Genomic DNA, 19,660 nt, shown 5'->3' on the forward strand with positions numbered 1-19,660 from the left:
AAAACGGGCGAAACTTTTGAAACAGCCCAATAACACCCTTTTGTATGGAAGGAACTTCTCCAATAATTCCTTGCCAGAAATAGTTTTGAACGGAACTTGAAGTCCGGTTTTTTATTAGAATCTATTTAGTTCATTATTAATAGCGTCCACGTCATTCAGCATCTCTGGAAATGGCCGGTCGTCACAAACATTTAATCTTATTGGGATATGAAATTATACACTTCCTTTTAATCTATCCTTCGGTCCCATAAATAACGTCTTTGTCATGCAACCGGCGTATTAAAGCCACTTCAACAAGTCGTCCGTGACTCCCATAAGGCTGGGCATGTGATTTAGTGTGGAATAATGCCGTATCACCTCGAAACGACATGCCACATCATGCTCACCCACCAATCAATTGAACATCTGCTTCTGCTCGATTATCCGAAATACCCTTAGTAGGTCGGGCGGATTGGAATAACCAGAAAATAAAAGAGTTTTAGGTAGCACCGCAACTGCGGAAATCTATCGAACATCAGTGGCGGCGGCCCCATAAAACACGGTTTTATTTTCCGTCATTCTACGTCACTGTTCATCTTGATGTTATATCCTAGCTCACACCATTCCTCTGTTTTGTATCTTCGTTCGAAATTTGAGAGAATAAGTGAAAAAATGTGTCATAGCATTTGGCAGACTGCTTTCAATTTTGCAATGTTTAAATAAAAAATATGTCTTTTTAGTAGTTCAGACTTCGATTGTCTAATATGATAATATGATATAAATTGATTTGAAATCCCTGAAAGAATCTGTAGATGATTAAAAAGATTAGCTGAAAAATAACAATTATATTGGTATATTAAGCAAAAAAACTTAAATTACAATTGTATATACAACCAAAAAATAAAAAATTTAAATGTTTACACGAGATGAAAATAAAAAACAATATTAACAAGAAATGAAAATTAAAAGGTTCCAAGCCAAGTTTCTTCACGACGTTTCTATTGTTAGTATCCACAATTGTATTCTGGTGATGACTGGACTTATTCCTCCGAGATCTGACTATTCATAAGCTTCATCAGTTTTAGCGGGAACTGACTGTTTGCCGGGAGTTGGTCGTGTTCCGCTTGATTAGAATTTTGCATATGTTCCGTATCTCTACGCTAGCTTGGCTAAATGCGTTGTTGCACATCATATATGCGGTTTCTTTGGTTTTCTCCTAAACCAGTGTTCCTCCTTGTGGATGATTCCAGCTTGAGCCCACTTGATATTATGTTGATGGATCCAAACATTCTCTGCTATTCCTGATTTGCTGGTTTCTCCTCGCTATGTGTGTTTCTTGTGCACAGCAATGCAAACTTTCAATGGCCTTTCAGTTTCACCGATGTATGATTCTCCGTACTCGTAGGGTTTTCGGTGGATGATGCAATTCTTGGAATCGCAGTCCGCGTTTGGTGCCCTGGTTTTCGTGAGGCTGCTACGGATACTATTCCCAGTTCTGAAGGTATACTTGAACCCAATCCTTCTTATCCTTTCCGATAATCCTCTGATGTAGGGAAGTACAAGTACTGGTTGTAGCAGCTTCTCTTCCTTGTGGAGCTCTTGCTGTCTTCTAGCTAAAGCCTGTTCTACCATCTCTCTAGACTAACCATTCTGTTGAAGGTCATTTTTGATGATGCCTAGTTCTCTTTCGAGACCTTCCTTTGTATTACAGAGCCCGAAAGCACGGTCTAGTAGAGTCTTGATGATTCCTCTCTTAGTCGATTGATGGTGGTTGGATTTCTGGTTCAGATACTGTCCTGGGTTAGTGGGTTCTCGGTATATAGATGTTTCCCATTTAGTGTCGGTCCTCTTCACCAATACGTCTAAGAATGGCAATTCGTTGAGGACTTCCTTTTCCATTGTGAAAGTTATGGAAGGACTTACGTTGTTAATGTGTCCTTAATGTGTCAGTTGATACTTTCAAATCAGTCCAATTCTTGCGCTAGAGGGAATTGAGGGCCGTGAGGTCAGTTTTCGTGGTTCTTTCGTTATTTACATATGGATAAAATGAATTTATTCGAATCATTTGACAAGGAGTTGGGAAATCTTTTAAAGAATGATGGTTTTAGACCAGCGATAGTAGGGCTGAAGATATTGAGCGGAAATATTGCAATGATATTTCTTTTTTTAACTCATCATAATTTTCATATTTCATTTACTGCGTTTTTTATTGATTTTTTTCTCAGACAGTTTGCCCTGTCAACTCATAATCATTTAGAGTGAAATGTTTCTTGCAACTGGTGAAGCAAGGATATGTTTATAATTTGTAAATTTATGATTGGAGCTGCTCACGGATCAAAGACGACCTGATCAATTAGGAGGCATGTTATTTACACCTAATTTATATGCCAAAACCTCGCAAAATGAGCATAATTCCTAAACACACCAAAATTAAACATTCTTCTTTCAGCCACTTAAATAGTTGTTAAATATTGAACAGTCGTCTTGACCTCTCGCCCTCCAGCCCTCTGACGGCCTCGCCGATGACACTATTTAATTCTTTCAATGAACAATGTTTATGTGGAACTATTCAAATCTGTCAAGGGACAAATTAGTGTCTAGTGACAGCAATCGTCCAATTTTTCAATGAAAAAATAAAAAATTTGCTAATATTTCACTTGATATTTTTGAATCTGTAAAATACCAGAGTGGTTCCAGAAGTAACCGGCCTGACGTAGAGATGGCGCTAGGTGTTTGAAAAATATTACTGTATTAAAAAGTGCACAATCTATAAAGCATATGTTTCAAGTTTGAAGACGCTGCGTTGTTTAGTATTTGTTTGGCAGCCAACAAAAGCGAACGTTTTCGGTGAATTTGTGAAAATGGAGGAAATTGGTCGTCGTTATGTGGTACAATACTTTTATTTGAAATGCCTTAGCCCAACCATTTTCTGCGTAACGTTACGTCACTTCCAAATTATTTTTTTCTCATGCCATATCAGGAGCTAGAACTATTTCAGTTACTTAAATCAAAATTAAAAAATTAATTTTCTTCGGGATCGGATGAGGTACCTACAATTCTATTGAAAAAGTGCCTATCTGAACTTATTGTACCACTTATTTTTATGGTAAATGTCTCATTGTCTTCTGACGGTTTTCTAGAATTGCTGAAACGTGCTGGTAAAATAACACCTGTGTATAAAAAGAGCTGTCGTCAGAGCCTTGAAAATTAAAGACCAGTCACAGTACCTTCAACTTTTTCCAAAGTATTCGAGTATTGTTTTTTAGATAGATTAATGTCATTTTGTCATGAATATGATATAATTTTGAGAAAACAACATGAATATGTGAACAAAAAATTCACGAAGACTGCGGTGATTTCTTATTATCAAAAAATAATAGAATATATATTGAGGCAGAAGAATGCCCTGTTGGAATTTTTTGTGACCTCAGCAGGGCATTTGATTGTATCAATCACGACATACTACTGGAAAAGCTGTATAAGCATGGTATTAGAGGCTGTCCTCTAGATTGGATAAAATCGTTTATCCTCAAACGTACACAAAATGTAGCCATTAACACTCATTTCTCACAGCAATCTGTAACAGACATTGGTGTCCCTCGGGGGTCCATATTGGGGCCAATTCTGTTCCTTTTCTATATTGATGATTTGGATAAACTTTCTGTACCTGCATCCTTCACAATGTACGCTGATGATACGTCGTTAATCATATTTGAAAAGATGGACCCTTGCGTGATAAATGCAATGAAGTGTTGACTCCTTTGAATGAATGGTTTTCAGAAAATTACTTGTTTTTAAATACTTCGAAAACGCAAGCACTGAGATTTCACCATATCCAAAAAGAATGTAATGAGTTGTCATTCCAATCAAACGAATCGGTCCATCGATCTCAACTTGTTCGAATCAAACAATTTTCTTAGGATTACGAATAGATAAAAATCTCAATTGGAAGGCTCACCTCCAATACCTAATCTCAAAATTGAATTCGATTGCCTTTCAATTTCGAAATTTGCGGCATGTACTCAATATTGATCAATTTATACTACAGCTCTACTATGCACAGGTTGAACGTAGACTACGATACGGTGTGATATTTTGGGGTTTATCTACCTTAGCAAAAGATATCTTCGTGGCACAAAAACGAATTTTACGATCAATGTCGGGGCTTTCACAGACTGATTCATGCAAAGATATATTCAAGAGTCTGAAAATATTAACCATTACCATGTCTCGTCATATCAGAGTTGAGTATGCTAGTTTTCGACAATAATGATGAAATTTATGTGAGGAACAAACAAAATCATAGTTTAATTACAAGACAAAAGAATGATTTTTCAATTCCATTCGGAAAATTCAAAATGACTCACCAATCTCCCAGTCATATGGCTCCTAGAATATACAATGCTCTTCCTTCAAATGTGAGAAACTGCATGACAAAACAATCATTCAAATATAATTTAAAATTCTTTTTCACAGAACAGTGTTTTTATAAACTGGATGAATATTTGTCGTGGCAATTTGCGGTGAAATCAATTTTTTAGTATTAGTATTATTGTATTTTAAATGTAAACAAGTGACTTTTTCCATATGGTTTGTAACTGTCTTAAAGAAATAAATGACTATTATTATATTATTATTATTATGAAAGCTGAACTGTATTCCACTCTGTGTGAGTCTGCTTCGTTTACAACAGTGAAATATTGGGTAGCAGATGTTAAACGAAGCCGTACGAGCTGTCAAGACGAGTATCGCAGTGGTCGACCAAATGAGGTGACGACTCCAGAAACGGCGAAAAAATCCACAGAGCGGTACTGAATGATCGTCGACTGAAAGTGCGCGAGCTAGCATACTTAGTAGGCATTTTAGAAAGTGCGGTACATCGTACATTATCTAAAAATTTGGACATAAGAAAGCTGTGGGCAAGATGGGTGCCGCGTTTGCTCACACTCGAGCAAACACAGTGTCGTGATGTTTCATTTGAGTGTTTAGCAAAGTTTAGAAACAACAAAGCAGAATTCTTGCGCCGTTACATAATCATGGAAGAAACATGGGTCCATCACTTTACATCCGAGACAAAAGAACAATCAAAACAGTAGATTCAAAAGGGAGAACCGGCTCCAAAGAAGGCGGAGACCGTTTCATCTGCAGGCAAGGCCATGACATCGGTTTTTTGGGATGCCGGTGGGATAATTTTCATTGACTATCTTATTGCAACGTTTGAGTGGAGAAATGAAGCAGAAACGGCCGCGTTTGGCTAAAAAAAGTGTTATTTTATCAAGACAGTGCACCAGTTCACAAATCCATTATCGCAATGACCAAAATTATTGGATTTAAGTTTGAATTGCTACCTCATGCACCCTATTCGCCAGATTTAGCCCCTTCGGATAATTTTCTGTTTCCAAAACTTGAAAAAATTGCTCAGTGGTCAAAGATTTTCCTATCATGAAGAAGTGATGTCGGCAGTTATTGGCTATTTTGAGGAGCAAGACAGTTCTTATTATAAAAACGGTATCAAACTTATTAAACGTCGCTGAGAAAAATGTCTAGAGCTGCAAGGAGAAATTTTTGAGTTTCCTTTGTTAGGTGGGTTACTTCTGGGACCACCCTCGTAACACTTTTTCAATCTGTAATTAAATATGTTTGAGTCTGTCACTTTGCAAATCTGTCAAACAGTAGTTTTGAAATCCATCGACTGGCATTTTTAAAATTGGTCACTTTTTAAAATCAAGTGATATATAGTTTCAAAATATGACAAGTGACACTTTCTGAATCTGTCAATAATATTTTTCAACGATGAAATTGAAAGTATGTAGTCGGGGACTTTGGCTATATTGAAATTCAGACACTGTCAGAGATTTAATATTGAATGTTGCAGCTGTTCGACGACCTCATTAGGTCAATTACTTTGGAGGTCACATATACTAGCGTGCATGCAATAGGACTGTTATTTCTTGAAATATGTGATGGAACTGGCCGATATTTGAGAAAAATCCATAATGTATTTGAAAAACACTTTATTGTGAGATTTTATAGTGAAAATATCACAACTAAGTATTAAATTACAGTTTACAAAATCGCAATACGAGTTTCGCCGTACGATAGCTTCCTCAGACGTGTTCCTAATAACTTAATGCACCCTAATTAGTAATTTATAATATAATACCTAATGAACTTATCGCCAATTTCCACATTGGAAAAAAATATACATAGATAGATACATAGATAATTTTTATTTCATCACGTTACATAATAAAATGTTTGTAGCAAGTCAAAAAATAGCATGAAAGTAATTTGTTAAACAATCAAAATATTATAACTATGAAACATCATAGTCTTTTGGTTGAACCCATGTTCCTTTTTCAAAAGATGGTTTGCAAATTGCGGAACTGGTCTTCATATTCAAGAAACTAACCCTATACTGAATTGAAGGGGTTATATTTTTTAGTGATTAATTTTTGGGAAAGAAAGTTTTTGGCTTTCAACTACTTCATCTTGATACAAAAAAAAAAAGGATGAGGGAGTCTTCCAAACAAAGGAAGGAAGTTACTCTATACATGGATGTGTAGATCATGCAAAGAAGTAAAATTCGAAATAATTTTTTCTTTCGTATAATTCAATGTTTATATGAAAGTAGCTGTTTCAGGAGGACTTTCTTTCAGTTTGTGTCTGAAAGTTACTTCTTTGCATGATCTACACATCCATGTATAGAGTTACTTCCTTCCTTTCTTTGGAAGACTCCCTCATCCTTCTTTTTTTTTGTATCAAGATGGAGTAGTAGAAAGCCAAAAGCTTTCTTTTCCAAAAATTAATCACTCCTAAAAATATAACCTCTTCAATTCAAATAAGATTCCTCATGGCTGGGATTAAATCAAATAGGTGAATGAATGTCATTACGATGTCATCGATGACATAAGCAGATCAAGCTTATTCCGTGACATTAAAAATCGTAATTCATGAATGAAGTGTGTGTATTTTCTATAATGTTATCCAATTTGGTACTGAAGAGCCTTAGGGCAAGTGTCTTAAGGCGAAACATCGGTGTATACCAATTCATTTAATGTAGAACTCGTGTAGGTATATCTGATTTTTATTCCACAACGAATGTTTGAAATACAAACTGAGTAGAGAAAAGTATCTTCTGTATAATTCAGTGTTCATATAGAAGTATTTGTTTCGAAATAATTTTTTCTTTCGTATAATTCAATGTTTATATGAAAGTTGCTGTTTCAGGAGGACTTTCTTTCAGTTTGTGTCTGAAAGTTACTTCTTTACATGATCTACACATCCAAGTATAGAGTTACTTCCTTCCTTTCTTTGGAAGACTCCCTCATCCTTCTTTTTTTTTGTATCAAGATGGAGTAGTAGAAAGCCAAAAACTTTCTTTCCCAAAAATAACCCTACACTCTTTTATTCTATGAAAAGACGTTTTCCCTGTTTGTCCAATATAAAGTTTTGGACTAGAACCCCAAGTTACAAGGTAGATATTATTTGTTTGAAATCAGTTGAAAATGTTTCGTGGTGCACATCATTAGTTAGGACTTCCATTGTCTAATTTGATATAAATTGATTTGAAATCCCTGAAAGAATCCGTAGAAAATTGAAAATGATTAGCTTAAAATTAACAATTATATTAAGCGAAAAAAGTGAAAATACAATGAAATAAAATACAAGCAACAAACAAGCCAGGACTATCCCACTTCAAGAACGATAATAAGCATCATAGGACATTGATTATATTTTGGTAAACTCGAAAGTTCTTAAAAAAAAGACTTCGACGTGTCTTATACAGGGTGTTTCAAATTCGATCCTCATCATTGGGATCTCGGAAACTATGAGAGATACGAAGATGGCTAAATTGGGGCAAAGTTGCGCCATATGCCGTTGAAAAAGTTCCGAAATTCCGAATATACCTATGCGAAGATATCCGGAAAAACAGAAATTTCGGAAAAAGGTTTTTATTTTTTTCTGGCTTTGTTTTTCAAATGATTCGAAAATAAATTGCACTTCCACACTGCCAATTTTTCCCTGCTACACATTGGTGTTTTCAGATTTGATATCCGACGTTTCGTCTGCGATATCCGACGTTTCTTCTTCCAGCCACCATCATCAATTTTATTTTTTCATATGGGCACTACATTGGATTTTTTCTGTTTTGAATAGAACCAGATTTTACATTTTCAACGATGTATCATAAATTATCACTCTTTTTCGAAAAAGTGGACATATTGTAAAAAAATTAATTCTTATCATAATAGGCTTTGATTTCATGTTTCTAAATTTGACTTTCAATGTGTTACACTAAATGAAATTTTGTTATTGTAAAAGTCATTGAATTTTTGGCGAAAAATGGCTTTCACGAATGAAGAAAGGAGATCGAAAAACAGTGTTAGGATATTGGAAATGTACCTGTTACCTGAACTTGTACCCCGAAAGACGACAAACACATTGAACTATGTTCAAATTATTGGATCAAAATCTCACCGAGTTTAGTTTAGGAAAGCCACCTCATTCATCAAAATTTGGTAAATGAGGTGTGTATGAGGTAAATTAGACATTGTGTCCTTTTTAATGAAAATAGAACTCTGAACAAATAACAATAAACAACTAAAATGTAACGACAAAAGTAAATCACAGCAAATGCTCAAAATGCTGGCCTTGTTCGTGATAACACAACTGTACCCTTCTTCAAATATTATTCACTGCACGATTAATTTCCCTATTCCTCAATCTTCCGAACTCTCTAACAATGCTGTGTTGAAGGTCCTCAATATTTTGATATTTCCTCTGGCCATAAACTCTATTTTTCAGTGTACCCCATAAGAATGTATCCATAACACTTAAGTCTGGAGACCTTGCTGGCCACCTCACCGGCCCATTATTCCCTATCCATTTATCACCAAATGACACATTCATTTCGGAGGAAATTTGACGTGTAGATTTCCCCGGGTTCATGTTTATCTGCAAATAATAAATTTTTATTGGAATGGACACAATGTGTAACTTACCGCATACATACCTCTTTTATCAAATTTTCTTTAGTTTCCTGGTCCATTCTGTCTCCGTATTTTTCCTCGGCTTTTCTACTCGGTGAGATTCTGATCCAATAACTTGAACATAGTTCGATGTGGTTGTCGTCTTTCGGAATACAAGTTTAAATACATTTCCGATGTCCTAACACTGTTTCTATCGTATTTGTAATACATTTGTATCATAGATATCTCTTTTTTTTTTCATTCGTGAAAGCTATTTTTGCCAAAAATTCAATGACTTGTACAATAACAAAATGTCATTGAGTGTTACAAATTGAAAGTCAAATTTAGAAACATCAAAGACAAAGCCTATTATGATAAGAATTTTTTTTTCAATATCTCCAATTTTTCGATGAAGAATGATAACTTATGATACATCATTGAAAAGATAAAATCTGGTTCTATTCAAAACAGACAGGATCCAATGTAGCGCCCATAAGAAAAAATTAAGCTGACGATGATGAAGACGAAACGTCGGATAGCAAATCTGAAAACACAATTATGTAGCAGAGAAAAAGTGGCAATGTGGAAGTGCAATTTATTTTCGAATCCTTCTAAAAACAAAGCCAGGAGAAAACAAAAACCATTTTCCAAAATTTCTCAATGGCATATTGTTAGTCAGGTAAATGCGCAACTTTGCCCTAATTTAACCATTTTCCTATCTCCCTTAGTTTCGTAAATCCCAATAGTGAGGATCGAATTTGAAACACCCTGTATATTGAACAGTGTAAGGCAGATCGGATAGATCAGGAGTATATGAGTTGACTTGGGGTTCTCGCCCAAAACTTAATACTGGCCAAACGGGGAGAATAAAAGATAATAGGAGTTTCTTAAGTGTGAAGACTATCACATATTATTTTAGGAAGAGGAAGATTTTAAATCTGATATTTTGGAATGCTTCGAAATTAATACATGTGGGTACTGAGTACCTATCTATTGTAATCGATAGTTGAAAGGAATAATAAATGTTTTATTTTATTTCAAACTCTCAAGAATTCTCAATCATTTGGTTCCTAGATATAGTTGGAAATCAGATATTGATATCCTTATCATGATATTCAAGGGGGAACGGGTTTTATAATGTTATCATGGTAACTTCATTATGGCTATTGAAAAAAAAAACTGTTTATTACCAAAAATGATACAAATCTTGAACCCTAGGACTTGTGAAGCATAAACATATTCCCAATAATAATTGTAACTTGATATTTTTATTTCCGTGTATAAACTGCTCATAAACCCAAGAATTATGCGAACATTTTCAGAACATATTACGTAAGCACCAACATAGCTGAATGAAAGAATATTTCAGATCCTTCGGGGGTCAGCGGTAGCATGGCTGCAAGTTCGACGATGGGCGGCCAAGGAGGCGGAGCTCTAACTTTGTGCTCGGATGATCGGAACGCTGGGTTGGCCGCCTGGCAGATGGGTGGAGCGCATAGCCAAGCCTTAGCCACTCCCACTCTTTGGCAGTACCCTGGTGAGTAGATTTGAGTAGTTGTTTTTTTTTACCATCTATCTTTTCAAGACCTGTTTTTGTACAGCGAGGCAGTGTAGTTATTTTTTTCTGTGAGCATGACCTTGTTATGGTTCGTTCTGCGTAAGTTATAAGCCGCTGTAGTCAGTAGTTACTGGACTGGTATTTAAATGAGTAATAATTTTGGGATCATGGGGGCCGCATTCCTTCTATTCTGGTTGTAATGGATTAATTTGACTTTGCATATTTATTCAGTAGTTTATTTGGAGTTGAATACCTATGCGATGAGAAAAAAAGAATCTTTTGAATGTGTTTTAGTCATGAATAATGGTGTGGGTATTTTGATATGAATGGAAGTTAGCTTTCAAAATAATTCATCTTGACTTTTTTGTGACAATATCATCAGAAGTTATCAAATTTTCTTTGAAAGGTATTCGTAATCAAGGTTTCAATGGAATTGTAATAGGTAAAAAGCTTCTTTTTTGCTGGTTAATATATATCTGCTGCTAATCCTTTCCACTACGTCCATAGCGTAGTTAACCAAACTCAGATTTTTACATACCTACATTGTGAATAGGAGAATACATTTACGACAGGTTGCCAGTCAAAATGTGTCCACAAATATTTGTAATTGAAAAAAGCGAGTGTGCTTCGAACCACATGACTGAAGTAAAACTTCTTCAGCTCCATCTATAGGTATGTAGGTACCTATGTACTTACAATGGTTAATTCGGGGAACCCAAATAAAGTATAAGAAATCTGAAAACAAATTTCATAATAATTGAGTAAATATGAAATTAAAAAAAAATTGGAACTAACAGAGAATTATCTTCAAAATCGGTTTTTCATTGTCAAAGATAACTGAAAAATTTCAGATAAATTTCCAGCTAGGTCAGGTGTACCACAAGGATCTAATCTAGGTTCAATTCTGTTCATAATTTTCATCAATGATTTACCGTCAGCTCTGAAATATATAGATCGTCTTCTTTTTGCTGATGATTTTAAACTCTTCAAATCAGTCCAGTCCCAGACTGTACATATCAAAAGGATATTAATAACATTTCAGATTTGAGTTTGAAGAATACTTGTAAGACTTTTATTGTTTTGTCGCAACTCAGGATTTATCGCTGTTTCAACAACTCTCATCCAAATAATGAAAGAACTCATTTTAAACTGAATGAAATATTTATTATGATGAAAAAAAATACGCTATGAGTAGGTAGTTAATAAAATAGTTAAGAACGATACAAAGAATAACCAAAAAACTTACATTATACTGCTACCCAGGTGGAACGATGAAAAGGAGATGTGCTGCATTCTTAAAATGCTCTGGAACCGTTTCTGAAGAGTGATCAATGAATACCGAATAAATTTCTCAATACGTTCTGTTAATCTCGACCTTCCTCAATATTTATAAAGGTTCATATGCTGAGGTTGCAACTTCCCTCTGGTCACCTTACTAAGGTGAAATGCTTAATACGCATCCGTGTAACTTTGCGTATTTGGAGATTGTTTTATATTTCCATATCCTGTAATCGTATTCATTTTGATGTCTATGAACTTGGAATATTAAAAGATACTGCTGAATACTGAGTGTTTTTGTTTTTCAATATTGAAGTTGGAGTTGAAACATCTTTCAATTCATGTATTTGCTTGAATGAATTTGAATTATTTCATGACTATTTTCCATCTTTCCAAGTGATGACGGTTTTCGTAGAGGGATTGACCCGGCTCTTACTCTATGAAGTACCACTTTTTGACTGGCAACCTGTCATAAATGTATTTTCCTATTCATAAATGTAAGTAAAAATTTGAGTTTGATTGACTACTCTATGAACGTAGTGATTTTGCGGCGGAATTCTGTACTGGAATTTCATCATAATATTGAAGCTTCTAGTTTTCGGAGATATTACCGAATTGACATTTCAATAATAAAACAAGCAGGTACAAAAGTACCTGAAATGGATTAGTTTACAACGTTTAGTCCAAAGACAATTCGGTAGGCGAGCTCTGTTGGAAAAAATATTTATTTATTTCCAATTTGTCCCCTTCAGAGTCGTCCACCTCAGTGTTATACACTTGTGCCAACGCTTTTTCCAATCCTCGAAGCAGTTCTGATATACCCTTTTGGGATGTCCTTGAGCTGTCTCACAGCGATTCGGTGTTGCATAACGTCGTCCTTTCATGAGTCTCTCCAATCTTGGAAATTGGAAAATGTCGCAGGGGGGCAAATCTGGTGAATAAGGTGGCTGAGGCATGGTTAGGGTATTACGAACAAGCAATGACCAGTGAGCAGGTGCAAAAGCCATGGATTGTTTTTCAAAAATATCGAATGTTTTCTCTGTATTGCTTCTCGCAAGATAATACTCCTTATTGACCTTACGACCTTGTGGAAAGAACTCCTGATGCACAACGCCACGATAATCGAAGAAAACGGTTAGTAAAACCTGCTTGGGATTTGATCGAATTTGCCGTGCTTTTTTGGTATTTTTGTAAATTATGCCCTGAAGAAAATACCGCCGTCCGCCACTGATATCTTTGAACCAGTTGTGACGTGGCTAAGAGCGTCGCTGCCGTTCTAGATGTGGCGAGAATAATGCCACTGGCTTCCATGGAATTTCGATGAATTTTCTCCTGTCTTCGATTGCCAAATATAAACGCGATCCACTCGACTATCGGGACAGTCAAGTTTCGCGAACAGTGCGGTGCAAAGCGATCTTATAAAGTTGAATTAGTACATCGTCGTTTCCTACAACTTCTCTCCTATAGATCAAACAATATCTATCCACCAATTGGATTTCCCCATGATGCATTGTTAGCTAGACATGCTATGAATAGCTTGAGTTGCCGTCGTGATTGTCACTCCACCATTTTTCTTTTGATTAATTTAATTATTGGCCCACATATTCTGCAAAAACTTATTTTCAATGTACCTAGACCACCAACCTCTAGAGTGGTTAATCCTTTTTAACACGCTTTCATTAGCTTCACCTGTATGTATGTATGTTTGTTTGTAACTCTCAAACTCGGGATCTGTATTTGACAGAATTATCGACATTATTGCGTGATCTATTCGCGGGCAGATGGCGCTGTACGTAATGTAACCTCCTTGATATAATTCGCCTTATTTGTAACCCTAAATATAGTTTAAAAAGACTAAAAAACACGCTTTTATAGCATACTAAACTAAAAAATGAAAAATAAATATATATTAAAAAACTAAAAAAAAAACACGCTTTTAAGGAACATCGTACTGAAAAGTTGAAAATATATTTTTTAATGTGTTCCATGTAAGTACAATTTATTACCATTCATTTAATGTAGAACTCATGTAGGTATATCTAATTTTTATTCCACAACGAATGTTTGAAATACAAACTGAGTAGAGAAAAGTATCTTCTGCATAATTCAGTGTTCATATAGAAGTATTTGTTTCGAAAGAATTTTTTTCTTTCGTGTAATTCAATGTTTATATGAAAGTAGCTGTTTCAGGAGGACTTTCTTTCAGTTTGTGTCTGAAAGTTACTTCTTTGCATGATCTACACATCCATGTATAGATTTACTTATTTTAAAATTGATTACTTCCTTCCTTTCCTTGGAAGATTCCCTCATCCTTGTTTTTTGTATCAAGATGGAGTAGTAGAAAGCCAAAAACTTTCTTTCCCAAAAATACTAGTATTTTTCGTTCGTTATTGTTTTAAGCTTATTAAAAAATATATTTTTAACTTTTTAGTTCGATGCTCTTCAAAAGCATGTTTTTTAAACTATATTTATTATATACCAACACCACGTACAAATATTCTGCAACGTTCACCTCTGCATAACATATGTGTCAAATGCCATTCTGCAAGTTGTCAGCTCGACTTATTTCCTGTTCCATCTCTGAGAATAGGTCTTTTTACTTCAGCTAATTCTATATGTATTGTTTTTATTTTATAACTTATCGTAATTGTATTGAATTGTGGTTTGTGTTGGTAATTGAAAATGCAACACACCCTGTATTGTACATCAATCATTTATTCTCAGTTATTGTTTGACATTTGTATGTATATGAATGACTGTCAGATACAAGTTCATCATAATATATATAAATTATTGATATGTTCAATATAACGTTTAGAAGTAACTCAGGCTTATTGTAATTACACTTTTGCACTGCCTTCATTGCATTTCCAACAGTTTGACTCCATGTTCTGTAGTTAGGTGTAACCTGTACAACAGTGTATAAATAAATAATTGATGACAAATTATGCTGGGTATTTGGTTATGACATCGAAAGCAAAATCCAATCGTCCCAATGGCAGAGCCCAGGAGATTCAGGAGAAAAAACCTTCGGTATTTTGGAAAAAACAATTCAAGGCTTCTGTTCGTAACTTTTTGACCAAAAACAACACAGTAATTATGCCTTAGCCACCGTATTCACCAGATTTGACCTCCTGTGACTTTCTTGGTCCCAAGATTGAAGAGATTCATAAAAGGACGGCGTTTTGCGAAGATTGAAGAGATACAACTGAAAAGACATTTGACGTTTTTTTTTTCTCAAAATGAACCCAAACCTCCCCAAATATCAACATGTTATGAAGAAACTCTTTGTACAGTTTTAATTTTGTTGTTTATGTTCAGCATTATCTTATTTTTAAAATTGAAATATAAAAAAATGCATTGATTATATAAAAACGCCATCATGTCTCTCGGTGTATGTATATGGGAAGAATGATAAAAAATTTTCGTTTTGTCGTTCCTCGCCTCCATTGTGTTTGAATGAGCCGCCACACTACAAAAGGTTATGATTATCTTCCACCTTATAACCTGCCTGGTAAGTAATTATAGTTAGAAAACCAGCAATTTTTCGGGATGGGCGTTACAAGGGGTAATAAAGTCGTACATAAACGTACTCATGTGGAAATAGGCATAATTCTTTTTTTACTGTCCGATAAAAATAGGCAGATTTATAGGCGATAAAGGGTTTGTGTTATGTTGTGAACAGTATCGTTGATATAAGTTATTTAGGATCAATCTGGTCATTCAAGAACAATTTTGTACTTCAGTAGGTATACTTGTATTCGTTTGAGTACCTGGGGAGAACTTCTGTACTTTTATAGGTGCTGGAATAAAGAAACAAGTATGTAAAATTAAATAACAACGATTTTGAAAAGTTGGCCGAAATGAGACTGTCAGTGAACTGATTTTTTCAATTTGATTATTTTCCTGAACCGATGAAATCGAGAAGAAATTGAAGGCTAGGCTATCAAAACAAAGTTTTATAGCGCTGAAACTGACAGCAATAAAATCAACATTATTCTTGAATAATGTCATAATGTCATATAATTATGACAGTGACGGGATCTAACTCTCTAACAACTCAAAATATATATGTAAATCAAATAAAACTCTCCAATACACTGAAGAGACCGAAATGAAAAACGAATTGCCACTTTTCACTGATACACATAATCTTAACGAAAATATTCAGAAATTACGGAACGTAGGTACAGTTAATGCATCTCCGGTGCAGACTTTAACAATGAAATCCCATACGAGAATACTAGTTCAGTAATTTGCATACTCTATTCATATATTCGAACAATGTGTCTTTAATAATTATTCAAGCATATGTTTTGTTGAAACAAAACTAAGTAAAAACATGCTGATATTGGATTCTTCATTAGTTTATACTTCACAGTAAGTTTATATTTTGAATTTTTCGTTCATTACTTTTGGTTCTTTAGTGAAGAATTTCAATTTCGAATAGCCTTACAAAGTCAAATGGTATTAAATCAGGGGAGTAAGGTGGTCACTTATTGAAATTACGAAGTTCAATCCATCTATCTGGATAATAAGTTTTGTAAATCAAATGAAGCTGTGAGGAAATGAATGTAGTCTTTACAAAACAACTATACATTTTATTTATCTACTAAATATTATTCTCTGATTTCCAGGAATATTCCTAGTGGGTTAAATAGGAAAGTTGAGGTAAAAAATGTTATTAGTGAAAACAACCTCTAAAAAACTCATTTTGATAGAGTTTGTGATACAGTAATAGCAGAAGCACAAATTTGAAAATGAAGAAAAAACGAAAGCATACGTTTATAATGCAAACGATTAAAAATATTTCTCCAGGTCTGCATTCTAATAATTTAAAACCCAAATTTTGGGAACACTCAAATTTGAAGGAATCCTAACGTTGGAGAAAAAAAGTCGATTTTATTAAATTAGGGTTGAAAATTCATGTATTTCCTAGGTGCTTCATATTCTCAATAACTATATTTTTACCTGAACCAATGGTACGAACGCACGTGAAATTTGTTTTTTTGAATAAATTCGCTACAATAAATCACGTACTACTGACAGATATATCTTTTAAGGTTAGTCAATGTGCTAACAAATCTTGCTTGTTCAAGAACTAGTGAATATATAGTATTTGCATTTTGTTTGTAAAAATTTACTCCAGAGTTATCTGCAGCGAAATTGACTCACAAAAAAATACTTGCAAAGAAATTACAGTCGCATTACTACTATTTAATGTCGTATTCTTTGGTTGAAAATAAGGTCATTTTTATTAATAGCGAACTAAATGTGTTGTGGAATGTCATATTTTCCTTTCAGTAGGTAATGATAATGATTCAGGAGGCCCATTTGAAGTGTAACGAAAAATTATATTTATAACTCCCCCATAGAAATTGCAAGCTTTCACTACGCCATAATAAAACTGTCAGCTTTTCCTCAGGAAAATCCCAGTAGGTACTCACAGTGCGATTCATAGTTTCAAGTTTTCAATAAGAATAGTGTAGACCAAATGTTTAATTGAAATAATCATTTTCACAAAAATCGCGTGGTTTCAGATCTGGTTACGTCACCAGTAGGTGTTGCTATTACCGAATGGAAGTACCTCGAACGATCGTAATAAACGTCATGTGTGGCTAGAGTCGATAGAATTTTTAGGGAAGACTCAGTTGCAAAATCTCCTACAATTCCCACTTATAACCATTTTAGGAACCGGATACCTGTGGGTGTTGCTCAGGTGATAATATTTCATGACAAATCTGTGCCATCTTTGAAAATTGTTTCTTGACAAATTGAAGTCCTTTAAAAGTTACGGTAAAATACCTGACCTGTTTATGACACAATCGTAGGCAATTTTTCTGGTAGATATTATTGAGTTGAGAATGATGTTGAAGAGTCTTAGGGGTTCTAGTAGTTGAACTGAAGTTCCAAACTCTCACGGCTGGAAATGAAATTTGAACTTTGGTTATCCGGGCTGAGTAGCCGTGTTCCAATTGAGTGTTTGACTCCGAATGTTTCGATGGGCATCCTCGGCGATGGTTGACAGCAATGCGTTGTATTTTCCTCGTTGGTAGACTCGTTAAAAATTGATGGAAACATGGATCTCTAGAAAACGTCAACAATCATAAAATTCACCACAGGTTTGTCAGATGCGACTATTGTGTGTGTGTGGTTAAAAATAGCACCTACACGTTTTCACATATAATCTGTTTTTTGTTGCTGGGTTAGTTTATATTGCAAGGGGTGCTAAACAATGTTGCCGATTATTATTTTTCATTGGTAGATCTTATTAATATTCTCATAGTGATATTTTTCGAAGAGAAAATATACTTTTTTGTGGATCACAAAAATTCCTGGATTACATTCCCTGCGGCGGATTCAAACTTGATATGTAGAACAATTTTAGTCATCTTCTGATGATGCTTAGGTATAATTGGTTAACGAAATGCGCGTCAAGAAACAGTTGGATAGTTGGATTATATAGTAAAATTTTCAGAATTCGGTAAGTTAACCTTTATAATGAATGTGCCGTACCTCAAGAGGTTTTCTTTCAACAGAACATAATTCCAAGATAATGGTCCTTATTGACCGTACAACCATGTGGCAAGAATCCCTGATACTCTACAGTGAGCAAAACACTGACACTTGATCGAATTTGGTGTTTTTTTGTTTTTGGCAATAACTCCTGAGCGATGCTCATGCGGCGGTATTTTGGTCAAAATTCAGCAATTTTGGAACGAACTTCGCTGCCACACGCTCCAAACTTTCCAAAAAATTGCATGGCATGTGTCAACCGATATGCCGACATCCTCAGCACTCTAATAGTCATTCGACGATTTTCCGTTAAAACTTTCTTCTCTTTCTCAACATTTTCATCAGTTGTTACTGTGCTGGGGTATCCAGGGTGAGCGTCGTCATTTACATCTTCTCGACCTTCTGTGAAAATATTGTACCACTTGTAAACATGTTTCTGAGTCAAAGTACAATCACCGTATGGCACTGTCAACATTTCAAGTGGTTTTGAGTACTTAATTTCATTTTTTACACAAAATTTGATACAAAATCTTTGATCAATATTTTTCGATAGCAGAAAATCGCCGAACATGCAAAATACTTCAAACTTTCATGTCTGTCACCAACAAACTAAACATCCTCAACAGCTGTGAACATATGTGCGAGACGAATGCACCAACAGATAAAAATAAAAAACTCTAACCGAATGTACGTAGCCTGCTAAATTTGAACCTTCACCTTATTTTTTGTATGTATGTGGCTGTCGTATACGGTAACAAGACGTTGACCAAAGAACACGCCAATCAATTTCATATACCTATTCATGGAACACCCTGTATAAACTACTCATTTTCCTTACTCTTCACCCTCCGATACTCCTTTTCCTACCCAATTTTTGTCATTTTAACACTTTTTATTTTTTGTTATAGCGCCTCTTCCGGTGGAGCCGATGGTTCCACTTCCAGTACCATTACCTCCTGTGGGGTTCCAACTAGTTCGCGATCACTCAACAGGGGGTCTACTCCTCATACCTTCAACCGGATTAGGTTAGTTTATTTTGAACTTTCCCGAACATTATAAAACACTCATCTCAGTCAACACTAACATCACCTACGAATTTCGATTGGAAATACGAAATATTGTTGCCATATCACAAAGTTAATTTTTTTTCCTAAATATGATGGTAAATTAGTCCACGTTTTAGGGTTTCAGGTGTAACTCGGACAGCAATTTCAGTTGAATATTATGAGGAGATTGATAAAGGAAATTAAAACTTTATCCAAAAACTAATATAAAACTGCTAACTACGACGAATTATCACAAGTCCTCCTTTTCTATTTGAAAAAAAAGGTACACCTTCTGGGAGACGAGTGAGGCA

At 34.9% G+C, this 19,660-nt stretch overlaps 1 protein-coding gene across 3 annotated transcripts in view; it reads left to right on the top strand.

Annotated features, from left to right (window-relative positions):
* wge (BAH domain and coiled-coil containing protein winged eye) overlaps positions 1-19,660 on the top strand; it is a 277,971-nt gene that overhangs the window by 234,645 nt on the left and 23,666 nt on the right. For 2 of the 3 annotated variants that reach the window (XM_074179832.1, XM_074179833.1), the window contains exons 7-8: positions 10,321-10,488; positions 19,212-19,328. In XM_074179832.1, the coding sequence (XP_074035933.1) occupies positions 10,321-10,488; positions 19,212-19,328 (285 nt within the window). The remainder of the gene's footprint in view (positions 1-10,320; positions 10,489-19,211; positions 19,329-19,660) is intronic. The other variant, XM_074179834.1, reaches the window with a different exon arrangement.

Source organism: Leptinotarsa decemlineata, unplaced genomic scaffold, assembly GCF_025532065.1.
Source record: "Leptinotarsa decemlineata unplaced genomic scaffold, Ldec_3_MD MMD2_tig00026282_RagTag_RagTag, whole genome shotgun sequence".
In the NCBI taxonomy this organism is placed as follows: Eukaryota; Metazoa; Arthropoda; class Insecta; order Coleoptera; family Chrysomelidae; genus Leptinotarsa; species Leptinotarsa decemlineata.